Source organism: Miscanthus floridulus, chromosome 7 (assembly GCF_019320115.1).
Source record: "Miscanthus floridulus cultivar M001 chromosome 7, ASM1932011v1, whole genome shotgun sequence".
Lineage (NCBI taxonomy): Eukaryota > Viridiplantae > Streptophyta > Magnoliopsida > Poales > Poaceae > Miscanthus > Miscanthus floridulus.
The window spans coordinates 16,643,913-16,660,710 of record NC_089586.1 but is presented as its reverse complement, the minus strand read 5'-3'; the positions used below and the strand labels follow the sequence as shown (position 1 = coordinate 16,660,710).

Sequence of the window (16,798 nt, the reverse complement as noted above, 5' to 3'; positions counted from 1 at the left end):
ACAAAATGGTGGTCACCGTGACAATCGATTGACCGCTACTGCCTTACAGCGTTGACCGGTCCCTTCCTGGCTTCCCCTCCGCCTCCTATCCCCTCTTCGACTGCTGGTTCAGGCGTCCAGCAGCGGCTCCCCTGCTGCAGCGTGCGGTGAGGTGAAGGCAGCAGCAGGCCGGCAGGCAGGCTCCCGCCTCCCAGCACCAGCAGAGCAGGCAGCCCGGCCTGCCTTTGACTGCCTGCCTGCTGTCTTTGTCTTCCTCCCATCGATTCCTCCTCCAACCTTGCCTTCGCTGCCGCTGCCTGCCTGCCGGCTGCCGCCTTCTCTCTCCCTCCCCTCTCTGTCTAGTTGGTTGCAGCCAGCCATTGACCCACTCACCCACCCCACCCGTGCGCCGCCGCCGTCGCCATCACCATCACCGTCGCACGCGCGCCGCTCCCAGCCTCCCCTTCCGGCTTCCCCCCTCCCTTCCCTGGCTGCTTGCTTGGTTGGCTGGCTCAGTAACTGCCAGCACGGCACGACAGCACCCACTCCCGTCCCTCCGTATCCAGCCAAGTACTCCTCGCGCTCGCACGCAGATCCACCCACCCAACCATCGTTCCTCCCGTCCGTCCACTTGCCGTCCACAACCCCCTCCCGGAGGACAATCCCCTTCGGCCTTCCGGAGGACGGCGGCGGGATGAGGGGGCAAGCCAACGGAGTGGAGGACCGCCGGCCGCGGGGCGACGACCACGAGGCGGACGACGACGAGGACGAAGAGGAGGAGGAGGAGGGCCGCCACCGGGGCCAGGGCCCGCCGCAGCAGAGGCGGAACCAGGCCCAGAGGCCTTCCTCCGGCCCGCAGCAGCAGCAGCAGCAGCAACAGCCGCGCCCGCAGCCGCCGCTCACCAGGAACGTCGGCTACGTCGGCAAGCACCGCCTCTCCGCCGCCATCGCCCGCCTCGACCAGGAGCTCCAGTCCCTCCAGGTAACTGCACAGCTTGCTCCCCTTCCCGCCCTCCTCTCTCTCAGCTTTGCTCGATCAACAGCGATCGCGGCCGGCCTTGGCCTGCCCGGACGACTCCTAGCTCCTCCGTCCGTATAGTCAACCTGCTGCCGGAGCTGTGCGCGATCCAGATCTTGTCTGCTGCCTAGCAAGCTGCACGATTCTATAAGCATCGAATCCAGTACCCAAACTGTGCCCTGCGCATCGCGTGTTGCTGCACGACTAGTTATGCGCTTTGCCTCCATGAAAGAAAGCAAGCAAAGTGGGAATATCTTGATGTCTAGTGCTGGAGTGAAAAAATGGAAATGGAGGCCCAACACTTTATTACCTATATATGTGTATGCGATAAGCTAATTGTGAAGATATACCATAAGATTGCCCTTTACAGCATAGGTGTGTATTGGTCATTTATAGCTCGATTTGCATGATCGACAATCTTGAGGAAAAATGTTCTTATCGATCCTCACTACACCAAAGTAACTCTATTGGAAAAGGAAACATTTCAAAGAAATTACCAGCTTTATTACTCGCCATTTGCACCTATCCCCTGTTACTCTGTCACTCTGTCTAAACATGGCCCTGTTCGCTTGACTTATGAGCTGTACTATTTTAGCGAACGAACAGTGTTTTTCTCTCGCAACAAATAAGCGAACAGTACTTTCAGCCATGGCTTTTCAGCAAAGCGAACAGGGCCAAACACCGAGCCGTTTCTTCTGGGTTTAGGATCATCTGGAAGTTGTTAGTGAGGCGTCATTTTTTTAGTAACACTTTACAGGAGCTTATAACTAGTGGTTATGACTTCTCATTCCGCACTGTGATTTGTTGGCATCTAGAAATGATGAACTGATTCTTTTGAGTATCTGCTTATCTGGTGCTGTTCCAGGAACAGACAGTTTCTTTGCAAAAGATGAGTAGAACACTAATCTCAAAAAAAAAAATGTTCCTCTTTAATCAAACGAGTGTTTGTGTTTAAAAGGAATATTAATGATCGATACTTGGTGCTGACTAATTGTGTTCCCCATATCATGTGCCAGTGTTTCAAAAATTCATCAAAGAAATCATGTAGTGCGTATTAAATTTAAATATAGCTACAATGATCCCGTAGATGTCCAGAATCAAAAGGGGCAAGCAGTCAATCTGGTACTATTCATCATGTGCTCATAGTACACATGAAGTCAAATAGAAGCTGAAGAGGTGGTCAAGTTGGGGACGTGGATCAATCTGGTGACTTGGGGTCTTTCTGGAGTCTAGAGAGTTGTGCGTTGAAGCCGGTTTTAGAGCTGTGTTTCTGGCTCTTTTTTCTGGTTGACAAGTTGAGAGTGGTGTCTTTTGGTGCTACACTTGTTCAGATGCTGTAAACGTTGATGCTTTTCAGCTTTTCTAAGACTTCGGTTAATCCCTTAGGCTCTAAAAAATAGTAACACTTACGTTTTTTTTATGAGTCTCGACATCAAAGATGAATTTGAGATTGACTTTCTGCAGGTTTATTTAACTTTATGTGTGCTACATACATACATGGTTTTCGTGATGATTTTTTTTTGAAATTTTGCAACACGTTGGGTTAACTTTATTTTGGCTAGAGAGGGCGCCCTGACCCCAGAGACTAATGGATTGTTGACAAAACTAGTGCATATTTTGTGAAACGAGGAAAGTAGAAGAATGGATTGTGATTTCTTAGCTCTCTTGTCCGCAACTATGCATTGTACATTTTTGTTATTAGAACACTATATTTTGTGTCATTTACATTAACATTAGGGAACTATATATGATTACTTCCATATCAATCGGTTTAGCATCCCGTTAGTATTAAGATAGTGTTTCATTCAGATGATGATGACGTGACTTGTTTACAGAGGATAATAGATCCCGTTGCATGGTGTTTGTTTTAGGCCTCGTGTGATCGGATCATGCCGTTATCAAATACGGCAACGCTATCCGATACCGAGTGATGTCTCTGCTAGCCTGGACAATGCGGCTCCACCTTGTCATTCGCTCACGCGGTCATCGGATAGAGTGTGAATGAAGGAAGCACGAAACAACAGGATGCATGTAAAAAGCAACTCTGCTTTGCTGTCTAGTAGCTTCTGTGTTAACGTTACCGAAGCTAACCAAACAAATCAAGTAATTGCTTACCATGTTTACGTTAGTTCTGTTTATCCAATCCCTTTGCGTTGGCGTTTCCTTATCCCAACCAAACACTACCTAAGCGTAGAACTAGAGCTGAAACTGAAATCTCACAGGACTGGCCTGTGCTTTTTTTGTACTTGTATTTCTCAGCGAAAATTGCATAATTACATTGAATATTTCTGTGAGAAGGGTGGGCCTGGTGCAAGCGGTAGAGTCTTACCGCCTGTGACCGGAAGGTCCCGGGTTCGAGTCGCGGTCTCCTCGCATTGCACAGGCGAGGGTAAGGCTTGCCACTGACACCCTTCCCCAGACCCCGCACAGAGCGGGAGCTCTCTGCACTGGGTACATTGAATATTTCTGTGACTTGATACAGATGGGAGTACACAGAATTGCAGTGATTTGACTTTTGTTTGTGTTGCCCTTTCAGTCTTTCACAAAAACCAAAAAACTTGAACTCATAATATCCATTGAAAATATTTTAAAAAGGATTCATAGTCACAGAGCTTGCTCTTCTGTTCTGTGTATGTCCAAAACCCTGTGTCTACAGGCAGGTTCGTTTGGGAGGTTAGGCTATAACCTGTATGGCTGTATCCTTCAGAATGTAGGATAGAGTGGAAATCAGAACTTGTAACTAGTACCTAAATCCTACAGAGTGCCTGTTGAATGATCTATTTGTATGACTGCTCTGGACCAACAACTCATTCGTATTTGGGGCCAAAGTTCTACCTCTTTTTTCTTTTTGTTAAGGCAAAGTTCTGCCAGCTTCAATAGATAGCATGGTAATACAATATCAACTCTCTGTGTATACTCTTGCAGGAAGAACTGGATGAGCTTGAAACCATGGAATCTGCATCCGCGGCATGCCAGGAGTAAGCAGATTTGAGTGTAGCATTGTGTTTTCCACATCATCATGTGCTGTTTCTTCTCGTTGTTGATATATGCTGTCCTTGTGAACAAAACAGAGTGATCACAAGTACAGAAGGGAAACCTGACCCACTTCTTCCTATGTAAGTGCCGATCCTCCGCTACACCTCTTCCTATTTTCATCTACCATACCCTGCAAAATCCTTACAGTGCCAGTGGTCTCCATCTTTACAGTACCAGTGGTCCCGAGAACTCTTCTTGGGACAGATGGTTTCAGCGGGTCCGCTCCCGCAGCAACAAATGGTGGGCATCAAAAGGCTCTGACTTCTCGTAGCTTCTGCAAAGCTGAGATCATGCTCATCAGTTGTGTGCAGATTAAAATGAAACCTGTTGAAATGTATCATCCATTGGTGTCCTGGGAAACAGAATAGGCGGTGTGACTGCGGTGTGGCTCTCAAACACCTGATAGTTTTTGGAGAGAATCATTGTGTATGTAGTAATCCCTAACAAGGCTGAACATCGATGTATCCACATCAGGCCTGACTGTTGCTCGCAAGATAGTCTTGGGACCATTTTCCTACAGATTCTGACTCACTACGTCGGATTTCTCATGGTCATGTAATCTTGCTGTTCTTTTTTCCCCCTCCTGCAAACGTGAAGATCCACATTGTCTTTGAAAAGTTTCAGAAAAGAGAATCAGATTGAACATTGTGCTGTGCTGCTTATGAGCACAGTTAACCTCATGTTTTAAGAAGTCCAATGCATCTCTCTTCCTCCAAAATTCCTATTGTATTGTGTTCTGCATCATCCAGACACATCATCTGTGCTAATATATTCCACTCCTGAGGCATACTAATGCAGGTCTTCCGAAATGGTGGAAACGCAGACCTTTTACCGATAAGGAAAGAAGATAGTTAAAACTTGCTAGACCTATACAAACAGCCTAAGACAGCTGGATGCAAGAGAAAAGTTTAAAGGTCATATCACAGTCCAACATCAGCATACATACATCACTACATTAGCCATCGGATGGTGACGATGATGTTAATTCAAGTTTTGTGTCAGACACTGAACAGTTGCTTGGTCCACGCGGCACATGTTTAGTGCGTGCGCAAAAGATAACGGCCACGCCGTACCTGCATCGAAGATGTTACGGACAACAGGTGGCCGATACTGCGACTATCGCGATGCTGTCCACAGAAAGCAAGCGATGGAACTCTTGCTCCCGCTCTCGTATGTCCTTGACGCGTGCTACACACCAGCTGGGCGTAAATTCGACGCCACAGTCCCATTGTACAACTGCATCACAGAAAACCGTTCACACCACTGCATCGCTGCATGTGCTCGACGACCTATCCTAGACGACCACATACGTGCAAGCCTACATTCCTATTCCTACTGGTACAGTGTACTCTACTTGGCGTATCCCAATTCATGGAATAAGTTAGAGGGAGGAACGCTGCTACTCTTGGATTTGGCTTTGGCGGCTGCCCACTTGGGCAGAACCCTGCCAGACGCCACGGGCTTCCGGACGCTGCACAGCTCGTCCACATCCACCACCTCAGGCCCATCCAGATCGGCGTCGATACAGCGGGCGCCGTGGACCATGCTCGCGGCGTCAGAGACAGTTCGCGCCTTGGCCGCGCGCTTCTTGGACTGGCCCGTGGGTTCCTCAAAGTCATCGTCGCCGCAACTCGCTGCAGAGCTGGCGGTGGAGCCCCTTCGCTTCTTTGCCGCCTCGGAGTGCTCTTTGCCGCCGCTGCCACTGCTGTTTCTCCTTGGATTTGGGTGTTTGCTGAGGAAGTCCTCGATGGTTGCAAGCACGCGGTCCCCGTACTTCTTGACCTTTGTCCTGGAAGAAAACATGTAAAACATGAATGTAGTTGCCGCTGCATCTCAAATGGTAAATATTATTTTTCGAAAACAAAAGATGGTGGCGTAAACAATTCAAAATTGCTGAGTAGATGCATTACTTGCCGATGCCGTTTATATCCAAAAGCTCTTCTTCTGTTCTTGGTACTCGGATGCTCATCTCCTTCAACGTGTCAGTTCTGAAGATGGAAAGCTCAACCGTATCAGGAGCCAGTGAATGCTTCCACAAATGAAGGTGCAACAAACAACTTACTTGAATATGTGGTACGCATGGTATCCTTCACTACACTCCTCCATTATCTGTTGTCTAAGGCTAAGTAAAGCTTCGTAGAGCATCGATGCAAGATTCTGCAAGAATGAGAAAATAGATATTACAACAGAGAAAGAACATATAAAGACCCAACACCACAGATCTGCTGTAATCTAGACGTTCAGGTCTTTACCTCATCAACTTCACTTTGCTCCTGAACAATCTTATTGATTTGCGGAAATATTGAGGCATCAAGATTCCCCATCTTGGAGGCCTTGTCAGGAGCAGGAAACCTGCAAAATAACATTTTTTAGAGAACTACCAGCTGTTTGTTGTTCAAACATTCTTGGGATATGTTGGCTTCAAGAAAAAAAATATAAAAAGGTATTAATAGAATATGAAAGATTGAAATTCAGGTCACACCAACTCAAAACTCAAATTGAAAATGCCAACACAGGGAGATAGAGAATACTAACGCAGCAAAGAATGTGCATAAGTAGAATCAAACTCAAATGTATCAGGGTTTCATGGAGTATGAACAACACACTCCATTATGTCACATCCTGATTTATAAAAATAATGTTTCCAGATTATGATTCAATTCAACCAAATATCAATTGACACTATATATTAGTTTCTGCAGCAACAAGATCAATGTTAAGTATTATTTGCAAACCAAATGAATTAACCCTGTTGTGCAAACTCAACCAGAACAGATAGGTTAAGAAAACATGAAACATTGTCCTTACAGGTCAGCCCTAATAACCCAGAGATGCTACTACCGACTCCTAGCAATTTATAAACAGTAACCAGTCAGGTCACAGAACTATAAATCACTGATCCAGGGCCAATGTAACAAACCAGTAACCAACCAATAGCTAGCTGGTCTCAGATAACCTAAACCAGTCAGGATTTCAAAAAAGGACAAAGTAGGATTTTTTTTCCCCCAGTTGTGAAATGCTCCTACCAGTTTTAAGCAGTATGTCTTAAATATACTAACAAAATAAACCTTCATCATACTGCTTGACATCCAATTTGCCAACAGTAGACCTTACAAAGATTCGGATGTGAAGGTAAAAGTAAGCTTACAGTGACAAATCACTCTTTTACATGCATGCATATTAATATATATGATCAAAGGAATATTTCCTAGTTTTCATTTTTTTTAAAGGTAGCATTCTTAAAAATCAAGATGTGTCCATCAACTTGAGAGAAAAACAAGTTCATATGTGACTTAGATAATATTGCATTCAAATCATGTGATAAGTTTGGTGGTTGTAAAAGGTAGAAAACTAACTTCAGGACGATGCTGTGTTTGCCAGAGCAAAGATCGCTAGCTTTCAAATGATTAACCTGCTTAACCAAGATCATGTTAGACCTATGCATGCTACAGTGCTACCAAGATTGGAAACAAAAAAATAAATACAAGCATTTAGTCTTGAAATAAACCAAGGCACATCAAGTATTTTTCACCTTGAGGACAGATGATATCGATCCGTACATATCGCTCTTTTTCACATCCTCAATAAGTATTTCCTCAGTTACTAAATGTCGCATTATCCTTGCTGCCTCACCTTTAGCTAGATGCTTCCCAGCTCCATGAAGAGCTAAAGCATCATGACGCTGCTTCTTGACCTATGGGTAATGAGTTGTGTTACCATTAGCATATTAGTTAGTGTGGCAGGAACAGTTGTCCCCCGGTGGGTGCAAGATCCTACACTAAAAAGATCAGAACATGATCTTGATTAGGTATCTGAGCACGTACGTTTTGGCTCACAGACCCTCTGTAAACTTCAAGAATGTAAGTAGATGAATGTGAGTGCCCTGTCCTTGTGACTAGCTCAACCTAAAGAAGAAACAAAACAAGAGTTTAGGTTCACATAGAGAGAGATGTCTGAATGCATTTGGAAGGGGCACATCTGTCCACTTACCAATTGCCTGGCAATGTTGGTAACATCTTTTTCGACCCATCCTGACACTTTCAAGCAATTATCACAGGTTTTTGCACAAAGCGAAGGGTCAAACCTCTCTCCAAAGTGGATCAGTTGAAGTAGACGTCTGCAGTCCACATCATTTTCACAGTAACTGACCTGCAGAAATATAAGATACGGCATTTTTTTCATGATTTCCACACTTCGTAGTAACAAACAAATGCCGCATATAGAATTTTAGATACCATCCTCAGGAGATTGTCCTTATGTGTCTTCAGTGCTTGCTCATCACGTGGTGCTCCTGTTTGCTCCGCAACTCCTTGTGTAATCATATGTCGGACCCGAATCTGAACATTTTATTAAGAAAATTACTTGTTTGTGATACAGTACAAAGATAGTAAGAAGCAGTCAACAACGTATTAAGGTACCAGTAGACTTACATAGTCAGAATACTGGTAATATAGCAAACAAGATGAAGGTTGCCCATCTCTACCCGCACGTCCACACTCCTATGAGAATGGATCAATCACCAAATAGCTTCGGCTTTACAGTTCCATCGTGCTAATGTCATGAAACTTCAGTTATGAGATATACCTGATGATATCCTTCAATTGACTTGGGCAGTGAATGATGAATAACAAAACGAACATCAGGTTTATTGATACCTACAATTTGTCCTATTAGAATGGAACACCCAAAAATAGATGTTCTATACAAAGGCGTCTGAAAGATTAAGTTACCCATCCCAAATGCAACTGTAGCACAGATTATGTTGATCTTATCCTTGCTCCAAAGCTCCTGTATACGTGTTCTATCCACAGGATCCATGCTACCATGGTAGTGTGATACTTTGTGCCCACATTCCTGGCAAAGGGGGGGAAATGGAAATAGTTAGAAGTTATAGCCGGCGGAAAGGTCAAGATCTACATGACAACATAACAAATATTAGTACTAGGGTAGGCCAAATTTTCATTGGATGATTAAATTTAGTTCACTGTTCAAAATGTGCCACGCCAACCAGTAATCAATGTTAGACAAAATAAGTACATCAAGTTAACCATATGAAAAGCCACAAGCACATAATAGATGCTTACATAGATGACACTGGTAGCAAATCTAAGACAAATATACTGAACCACCAGCTAATGAAACCCACTATACCTAGCTCACTTGCTCAAGTTTGGTATCAATTTTCTACCTTTGGCAACACCAAGGGGAGATTGACAAAACACGAGTATATAGCTAATGGTCAATGCATCTATAGTGGTTTTTGAATTAGCTAGGGATTGACTAAGGCATAGGCCCACCACACCAACATATATTACTTGTAATACCACATAGAAACTACAGCCAACGAGCGCAAACCCTCAACAATGATGGGACAAGATTGACAAAAACAAACATGTACAGCCTTAGAACACTTCTTTTGGAAAAGTCAGGACAAGCATAAGAAGGTGACTGACTAAAAATAGAGCTCCCAATCTATACCCAGGTAAATATGAAGCAATATCAAGGAATATAAGCAAAAACATGTATCCACTGGATAGCTAAATAATCAAGAATTCAATCTGCTACAATAGAACTTAAATATCCATACGAACAATGAACAGCTTATAGTTTCGAGAAATAACCCTTAGTTTTTCTGCCACTTTTTCACAATCCATTCTTGAAAGGCAATATATAATGCCACATTCTTTAGAATGATTTTTGCGGATAAACATATCAATGTCCTCAACGCATTTCTTTGTCTTGGGTCTTAAGTAGTACCTGCAAAGCCCAACTTAAATCTGAGATGGTCTGCTACAATAGAACTTGCATCAATACCTTACTGCTTACAGGCATGCACCTCAGATTTGGACGATTAAAACTTTGTTTGAAAACAATGCAGTTTTCAAGGGCTAAAGCTTGCACAACATCTTCCTTAACCCTAGCAGTTGCTGTTGCAGTCAAGGCCAGGACTGGTGTCTTGGGGAAGTTTTGTTTTAGAACGCCTAAGCCCTGACAGATAGTAAAAGCTACATCAAGAAGTCATCTAATTTAACCATGAACGTCTCATCAAATAGAAATACCTTGTAATCAGGTCGGAAGTCATGACCCCACTGGCTTACACAATGAGCTTCATCAATAACAATTCTAGAAAGGTGCCCTTGTGAATTTAAATCCCCCAATAGTTTCGATAAAGCACCACTCCTGTACTCAAAACAATGCTAACTGGTTACATTAATAGTTTAATACATTCATACAACACACATGATGGTATTTTTACCCTAAACAAATATTCATATAGAAAAATGCCTTCATGAATATACATTTTCCAACAGTCTCAACAGGGTGGCAAACCCTGTAAAAAAGGGCGTACCCAGTGCAGAGAGCTCCCGCTCTGTGCGGGGTCTGAGGAAGGGTGTCAGTGGCAAGCCTTACCCTCGCTTGTGCAATGCGAGGAGACCGCGACTCGAACCCGGGACCTTCTGGTCACAGGCGGTAAGACTCTACCGCTTGCACCAGGCCCGCCCTTCAGGGTGGCAAACCCTGTACTCGATAAAATTGCCAGCAAGTTTTCAAAAACAGAAACACTGAGAGAACACATGTAAATGATATTTTTCAAAAAAACAAGTGTGTAAATGATCAAATAGTAGAAAGCAAACACATCCCGGAGACTAACTGCAGCGTGTCAGTAAAATAGAATCATGACAAGTAGTTTTGATCTGGAAAACATTATTGCTGGATAACTTACAGTACTCAGAAACAACAGTGTATGAATCTAATGGTTGCAAGTATATTGTATTGCAGGATAGCTTTAGACAATAGTCATGAGATGATGTGACTTAATCTGAATACAGCTGCTTCATACGTGTAACTCACAATGGGCGCCATTCCACTTACCTAGCTATTTTCTCTGGAGTGACATACAGCAACTTGTAGCGGCATGACTTTAAATCTCTCATTATCTCTTGCTGTTCAGACCAGTCCAAGTTGCCACTCAAATAAGTTGCAGGAATATTTGCCTGCTCCAGCCAAAAGGTAGTCAATCAGAAAGAAAAAAAAAACGCCGAGAAATATGTACAAGGAGATGAAATGGTTCATTACCTGTGACAAGTGCATGATCTGGTCTTGGATGAGTGAGACAAGAGGGCAAACTACTAACGTTAAGCCCGCACTAATAAGTGCTGGAAGCTGCAAATTTATAGATGAGCATCAATGCTGATAGCAGATGCACAATTCCGTGTATGTCAAAGGAATAAATGTAACATGTCCCACTGGATAAAAATCTTCTGAAAATTATCTTTTTCTTGAACATTAACAAATAAAAAATGAAGTGGTGTATATATGTCAGCATTTAGAAAGAGGAAAGAGTGCCAACAGAAACAAAACAATGGTCAAAAGACACAGGACAGGAAGTTGAATGTCCAAACATTTAAAAAGAACAACGACAGATAAAAATATATTTTGTAAGTTGTTACCTGATATGTCAAACTTTTCCCACCACCAGTTGGCATCAAAACAAAAACATCATACCCACTCATTGTGGCATTGATTATTTCTCGCTGGTTGGGGCGGAAAGAACGGTTTCCAAACTTATTTCTGTTCTTGGCCTGAATATGCACTAAAAGTTAAATAGTATTCACAAATCAGTGATGGTGTAAATAATTAAAAAATGATACTGAAGAAAATTACCTCAAGTTCCTTAGTCCATGGAAAATTTGTACTACTCCACTTTCTATCACCAGATCCTTCAGTGTAGTTAATATCGATAACCTTTGGGGTATAGCTTTTCCATACAGAATTTAATGGTGTGGTTAGATTATCTGAACAGGAATATGGGGCAGAAGAATAGCATAAATCACTATCCCTAGGTCCATTTCCAACGTAAACCTGAGATTGGAATCTATTGCTATCCGTTATAAAAGTGCTTCCTGGGGTCATAGGTGGCAGATGCTGCTGTGTAGCTGTTGTGGATGCCATAGAGTGTGATATTTGTCTCTCCTCATCTTGGACTGACCTTTTCATATGGTCCTCGAGTAGCTGAACCAGTTTCTTAAGATGCAATCTGCAAGGTATAACAGTAGCACATATCAGCATTACTGTGGCAAAGCAGAGGTGCTACTCAGAAGTAACAAGTAATATTGATAAGTAGGACAAAGAATTGAACCGTCTTTTATGAAGCTCTTGTGATTGTTGAGGATTGAGTTCACCATCATCATCAAGAAGCTCATTGGCTACTTCAAGCAGCTCATCCTTCATCTCCTGCAAATGGGTCATTGCCTCTCTGCAAAAAGCTAGCTGCAGAAAGTAGTAGATAATGGGATGACATGCTGAAACAGCCCCTCAGTATAGAACAAATATGGTAACTTAATACTAAGTACTTAGCCTACCTTGCATTGATGGCTACATAATTCAGATAGTTCTCGTGGTAAATTAGCCTCATCCATGCCATTGAAGCTACACTTGTTTCCTTGTGGAGTTGACATGTTATGAGATGCTGATCCTCTGGGTGTTGCTTGATAATGTTCCATAACTATTCGGTCCACGTCAATACTCTGAAAGATAAATTCGACAGTTCAGGAAAAAAAGCATGGATACGTTAAAAAACACCATGCAATTATGTCCTTGTAGTTTTATGGATTAATATAATCCTGGGAACATTTGTTGCAGTTAAAGAAATATTACGTTCAGGAGATGAAAGCACCAACCGCTAGAATATCATCATCCATAGCATCAAATTTATCATAAGTGCACATGTTATCAGCAACCGGAGCAGACTGGTGTACTGCAGCATCGGTTCTTGCAAAATTGTATTGATTCGTTGCTCTCATATCTTCCTGCGCCACATGGTTGCTCTGGAAACTTCTCATAGAGGAGCTGATGCCAACAGGTTGATGGAAGCTGTTGTTCTGCAGAGAAACTCTTTCACTGGGTTGGCTTGTGCTTTCCACGGAGGAAATCCTGTTTCCTGGCACAGTAGCCATTTTGTTGGTGTTGTATGAGCCTTCTCCATAAGTACGAGCATGACCTCTGTCACAGTCTTTTACTTTTGCAGATAAACCAGGTCTTAAATAGCTCTTGCGGGCAACCTGAGTGTTGCATAGGGAACGCCAGGCCTATGATGAGAAATAATTGTAGAAGTAAATAAAGTGTGTGGAGCATTGCAAACAGATCCAATTAGGTTAATGATCTTTGGACAGAGGATTAATATCTGTAGGTAAAAGAGAAGGTAGGGGTTGAATTTTTCAGTTAGGGTGTAACCAGTAGAAGTTTTGACGCAACTAAATGAAGGTAAGAGTATCTTCAACTAGTCTGTATTGTAACTAGTTGAAGTTTTTACTTAACATGTTGCATTGTTGAACTCAAGTTTTTCCACAAATCCTGATCTGTTCTTAGGAGTTGAGATTCCCAACCACCAGATGCATTTATTATCATGGAGGAAACATATGGTTTTGAAGATATCTGGCTAACTAAGCATCACCAAATATTCATCATAGCATCATAGCATGTCACAGCATCGCAAGTCATACCTTCTCGATCAAAGGAGCTTGAAGACGCTCTGGGCCTTGAATTTTACAAGCGGAAGACCTGCAAGATAAAAACGTTTGAGGGATTCATGCCGTCTCGGTAAATGCCGCAGCCAAGTTGGTTTCCACAAATCAGAGGCATACCTTAACGAAAGCATGCTCTCAGTAGCTTCAGGGCTGGGCCTCTGTGTCGGCAAGGAGAAGAGAAAGCTTGAACTCAGAAAGGCATCTCTGCTAGAGTAGCCTTGGACAGCGTTTTCGTGGTGCGGCCAGTTGACCCTTGGTGGCTTATTGGCTTGCATTGGCGTTCATAAGAGCTTAGGACCTGATTCACACGCATGCACGCCCGATAATTTTTGCAAAACAAAAAGGCGGTAGGCGTGATACACTTGTAAATTCAGTAATCCGATGAGATCCGAATGCAAATAGCCAAACAGCATACTGCATACGCTAGGGTTTGGGTGCTCGGTTTCGCGCAGCAGAAGGGGAACAGAAGGGGTGGGCATACCTGGTGGGGCGCTCGTCGAAGGCCTGGTCGCCCGGCGTAGAGCGGCGGCGCCGCGCTGCTCGCCCAGTCGTCGTCTTCGTCGTCGCCGCGGGGATGCGGAAAAGCAGGGGTGAAAGCAGAGAGAGAGAGCCCCGACCTGTGGCCGACGCAGCTGGTTGCTAATGCGGCGGCTGGGGAGGAGTGGACGGGGGCGGCGGTGGGATTCCGAGGAAATGGTTGCGGCCGGCGAACAAAACAGAAGGGGCGGGGCCGAGCGGGGCGCGGAATGCGAAATCGAAAACCTCACCGGCTCACCGTGTGTTGCGGAGGGAAAGTGACAAAGTGGGGGAGATTTAACTTTTTACCGTTATAACAATAGGCACATCCTCATATAGCATTTTAATGATTGCCGCTATATTTTTATCAGCAAAAACGAAAAGCAGATACAAAAATGCCACTTTTGCTCACGTGGCACGCCAGCCCTCGCGCCAGCCGGGATCAAGTCAGCGTACGGGCGTCAAATGCCTCTCCATGCTCTCTCCTTCTCGTCACACGACGTGGCTCCTTCTCTTCCTCGTCGCACGGCGCGCCTCTCTCCCTCCACTCTCCCTCTCTCTCGCAGCTCGGTGGTGCTTCCTGCTCTCCTCCTCCTCGCTCTCCGCGCCCACGCTCCCGCTCCCGGCCGCCGCCATCGCCGGGGCCAACCTCTCCGCGCCCACTCCCGCCTAGCCCGAGACCATGTACAACCGCCCCATCTGGAAGTCCCCGCCCGGGCGGGCGCGGATGCCCTCTCCGCGCGTGTTCTGACTCACCCGCGACATGGTCGCCGCCCGCGCCCACGACGGCGTCATCATCGTCACCTTCGGCAACTACGCCTTCCTCGACTTCATCCTCACCTGGGTGCGCCACCTCACCGACCTCGGCGTCGACAACCTCCTCGTCGGCGCCATGGACACCAAGCTGTTCCGGGACCTCTACTTCCGGGGTGTGCTCGTCTTCGACATGGGTAGCAGGATGGCCACCGAGGACGCCAGGTGGGGCTCCCCCACCTTCCACAAGATGGGCAGGGAGAAGGTCCTCCGCCATCTCCCTTCTTCGCCGGGGACCCGCTCCTCGACGAGCTCCAGCTCCAGGAGCAGCTCGCGTTCCTCGTTGACATCGGGCACCAGCTGCCCCTACTCGACGTCAGCTTGAGGAGATGATGCGCGCGTCGTCGCTAGCGAGGAAGAGCACGGTGGCGGCGACGTCGTCCGCTCGCAGGGCGCCCTCGCCCTCGAGGCCCATGTACCTCATGGTTAGCGGCGTGGCGACCCCCGCGGGGGAGACGCAGGTTGACGCGGATGCCGTGTCGGCCGAGCTCCGCCGTCGCGTTCTCCGTTAGCGCCACGAGCGCGCGTGAATACGCGTACGAGAACGCGCCGGTCACCGCCGTCGCCGCGCTCGACGTGCCTATGATGCAGCTGTCGCGGCGCGCAGGCACCATCATCCGCATCGCGTGCTTGGTGCCGAGGAACGGGCCCACCAGGTTCACGGCTTGCACGCGCTCGAAGTCAGCCTTGCCGCTGTCCCGGACGTTGTAGCACGCTGGCCCGCTGACGCCCGCGTTGTTGAACATGATGTCCAGCGCACTGAACGTCGCCATGGCGTGGTCCACCGCGCCCGCGACATCGTCCTCGCTGGTCACGTCGCAGTGGACGTAGCTGGCAGCTCCCGTGCCGAGATCGGCGCAGACACGCGCGTCGGCCTCGTCCTAGATGCGTGGGCAGAGAGGAAGAGGTGGAGAAGGAGAGAGCAGGGGCAGGAGAGACATTTGAGATTTTTTTTTAATTTTAACACTTTTTGGAAACTAATTTTAAATCTAACACGGTCGGGTTTTTTTTAACTAACACTTTTGGCCGCGCCTATTGCCATGGCGCAGCCAAATGCCTGTGCCGCGCCACATGCATGGCGCGGCAGAGGGCTGACATGGCGGCGACCGGAATCGCTGACCGCTGACGGGACAGGGCCTGCCGCGCCACCGATCTTGGCGCAGCACTGCCGCGCCCTGATCTATGGCGCGGCGGAGCCAAATAAAACCCCCGCCGTGGCCCGCGTCCGCCAGTGGCCGAGTAGCCGCCGTTGCCCGAGCAGCGCAGCAAGGCCACCGCGACCGCGGCCGCCCGCGCCAGCCAGCCAGCCGCCGAGCATGACACGGCCGCCGGCCGCCCGGTGCGGTCGCCGAGCCCGCACGCCGGCGCGCCACCCCCTCCGGCCATGCACGGCGGCTGCCCCGAGGACTACGCCCGCGCCTCCCGACCCGGTCTAGCGCGCTGCAGCGAGGTACTCCCCTAATAAAGTTAGTAAAATTATTAAAGTATAGTTAGTATAGTTAGTAAAGTTAGTTAGTTTAGTTAGTATAGGTAATATAGTAAGTTAGTATAGGTAGTAAAGTTAGGTAGTTTAGTTAGTACAATTATTGAGTCTAGTTATACATTGGATTTAGTCTAATTAGTTGTTGTAGTTAGCCTTGTATAGATGTTAATATTAGATTAGTTAGTATAGTTATAGTTAGAATATGTATTAATATTAGTATGGATATTACGTACGACGATTTCGATGACTTGATGAAGTTTCTTGAAATGCTTTTGCAGATGGATTGTTGTGTTAGAGTTTTATATGGAGGAAGTGTTAGGAGAGAAGATGATATGCTTGAGGATATAAAAAAAGAATTGGAATGGTTTGATGAACCTCCTAGCTTCAACGACCTTTGTGTCCGTTTGAATTCAAAGTTTGACGGTG

General features: G+C 46.0%; 2 protein-coding genes and 1 pseudogene across 4 annotated transcripts; 1 reads left to right on the top strand and 2 right to left on the bottom strand.

Moving 5' to 3' along the window:
* Positions 1-151: 151 nt before the first annotated feature.
* Positions 152-4,713, top strand: LOC136466620 (guanine nucleotide-binding protein subunit gamma 2-like). The gene is made up of 4 exons (XM_066465091.1): positions 152-961; positions 3,923-3,975; positions 4,069-4,113; positions 4,205-4,713. Exons 1-4 carry the CDS (start codon positions 674-676, stop codon positions 4,302-4,304), a joined length of 486 nt encoding a protein of 161 aa, XP_066321188.1. The 5' UTR covers positions 152-673; the 3' UTR covers positions 4,305-4,713.
* A 185-nt stretch (positions 4,714-4,898) lies between these two features.
* Positions 4,899-14,340, bottom strand: LOC136466618 (ATP-dependent DNA helicase Q-like 4A). 3 transcript variants are annotated; one of them, XM_066465090.1, is made up of 26 exons: positions 14,042-14,340; positions 13,678-13,858; positions 13,537-13,594; positions 12,715-13,122; positions 12,397-12,561; positions 12,174-12,304; positions 12,024-12,071; positions 11,699-11,792; positions 11,485-11,616; positions 11,111-11,197; positions 10,907-11,028; positions 10,093-10,213; positions 9,870-10,021; positions 9,655-9,790; positions 8,764-8,887; positions 8,618-8,688; positions 8,464-8,532; positions 8,269-8,370; positions 8,024-8,182; positions 7,858-7,938; positions 7,566-7,727; positions 7,390-7,445; positions 6,286-6,385; positions 6,096-6,190; positions 5,944-6,021; positions 4,899-5,822 (listed from the first exon to the last, which is right to left on the bottom strand). In XM_066465090.1, the coding sequence occupies exons 2-26, from the start codon at positions 13,833-13,835 to the stop codon at positions 5,384-5,386; spliced, it is 3,348 nt and encodes a 1,115-aa protein (XP_066321187.1). In that variant the 5' UTR covers positions 13,836-13,858; positions 14,042-14,340; the 3' UTR covers positions 4,899-5,383. The 3 variants fall into 3 exon arrangements, 2 of the variants coding, with proteins under 2 accessions (XP_066321187.1, XP_066321186.1); XM_066465089.1 differs by having other exon boundaries at positions 11,699-12,071; XR_010761388.1 differs by lacking the exons at positions 4,899-5,822; positions 5,944-6,021; positions 7,390-7,445 and having other exon boundaries at positions 11,699-12,071.
* A 698-nt stretch (positions 14,341-15,038) lies between these two features.
* LOC136465140 (momilactone A synthase-like) lies at positions 15,039-16,275 on the bottom strand (annotated as a pseudogene).
* Between the last annotated feature and the right edge of the window lie 523 nt (positions 16,276-16,798).

What these genes read in the sequence shown, in the direction of transcription:
- LOC136466620 (XM_066465091.1), top strand. Translation starts at nt 674, where the DNA reads ATGAGGGGGCAAGCCAACGGAGTGGAGGACCGCCGGCCGCGGGGCGAC. An exon ending in AGGAGCTCCAGTCCCTCCAG is followed by an intron (nt 962 to 3,922) that starts GTAACTGCACAG and finishes ATACTCTTGCAG; the next exon opens with GAAGAACTGGATGAGCTTGA. An exon ending in CCTGACCCACTTCTTCCTAT is followed by an intron (nt 4,114 to 4,204) that starts GTAAGTGCCGAT and finishes CCATCTTTACAG; the next exon opens with TACCAGTGGTCCCGAGAACT.
- LOC136466618 (XM_066465089.1), bottom strand. Translation starts at nt 13,835, where the DNA reads ATGCAAGCCAATAAGCCACCAAGGGTCAACTGGCCGCACCACGAAAAC. An exon ending in ACTTCCGACCTGATTACAAG is followed by an intron (nt 10,022 to 10,092) that starts GTATTTCTATTT and finishes ACTATCTGTCAG; the next exon opens with GGCTTAGGCGTTCTAAAACA. An exon ending in GATATAAACGGCATCGGCAA is followed by an intron (nt 5,823 to 5,943) that starts GTAATGCATCTA and finishes GTTTTCTTCCAG; the next exon opens with GACAAAGGTCAAGAAGTACG.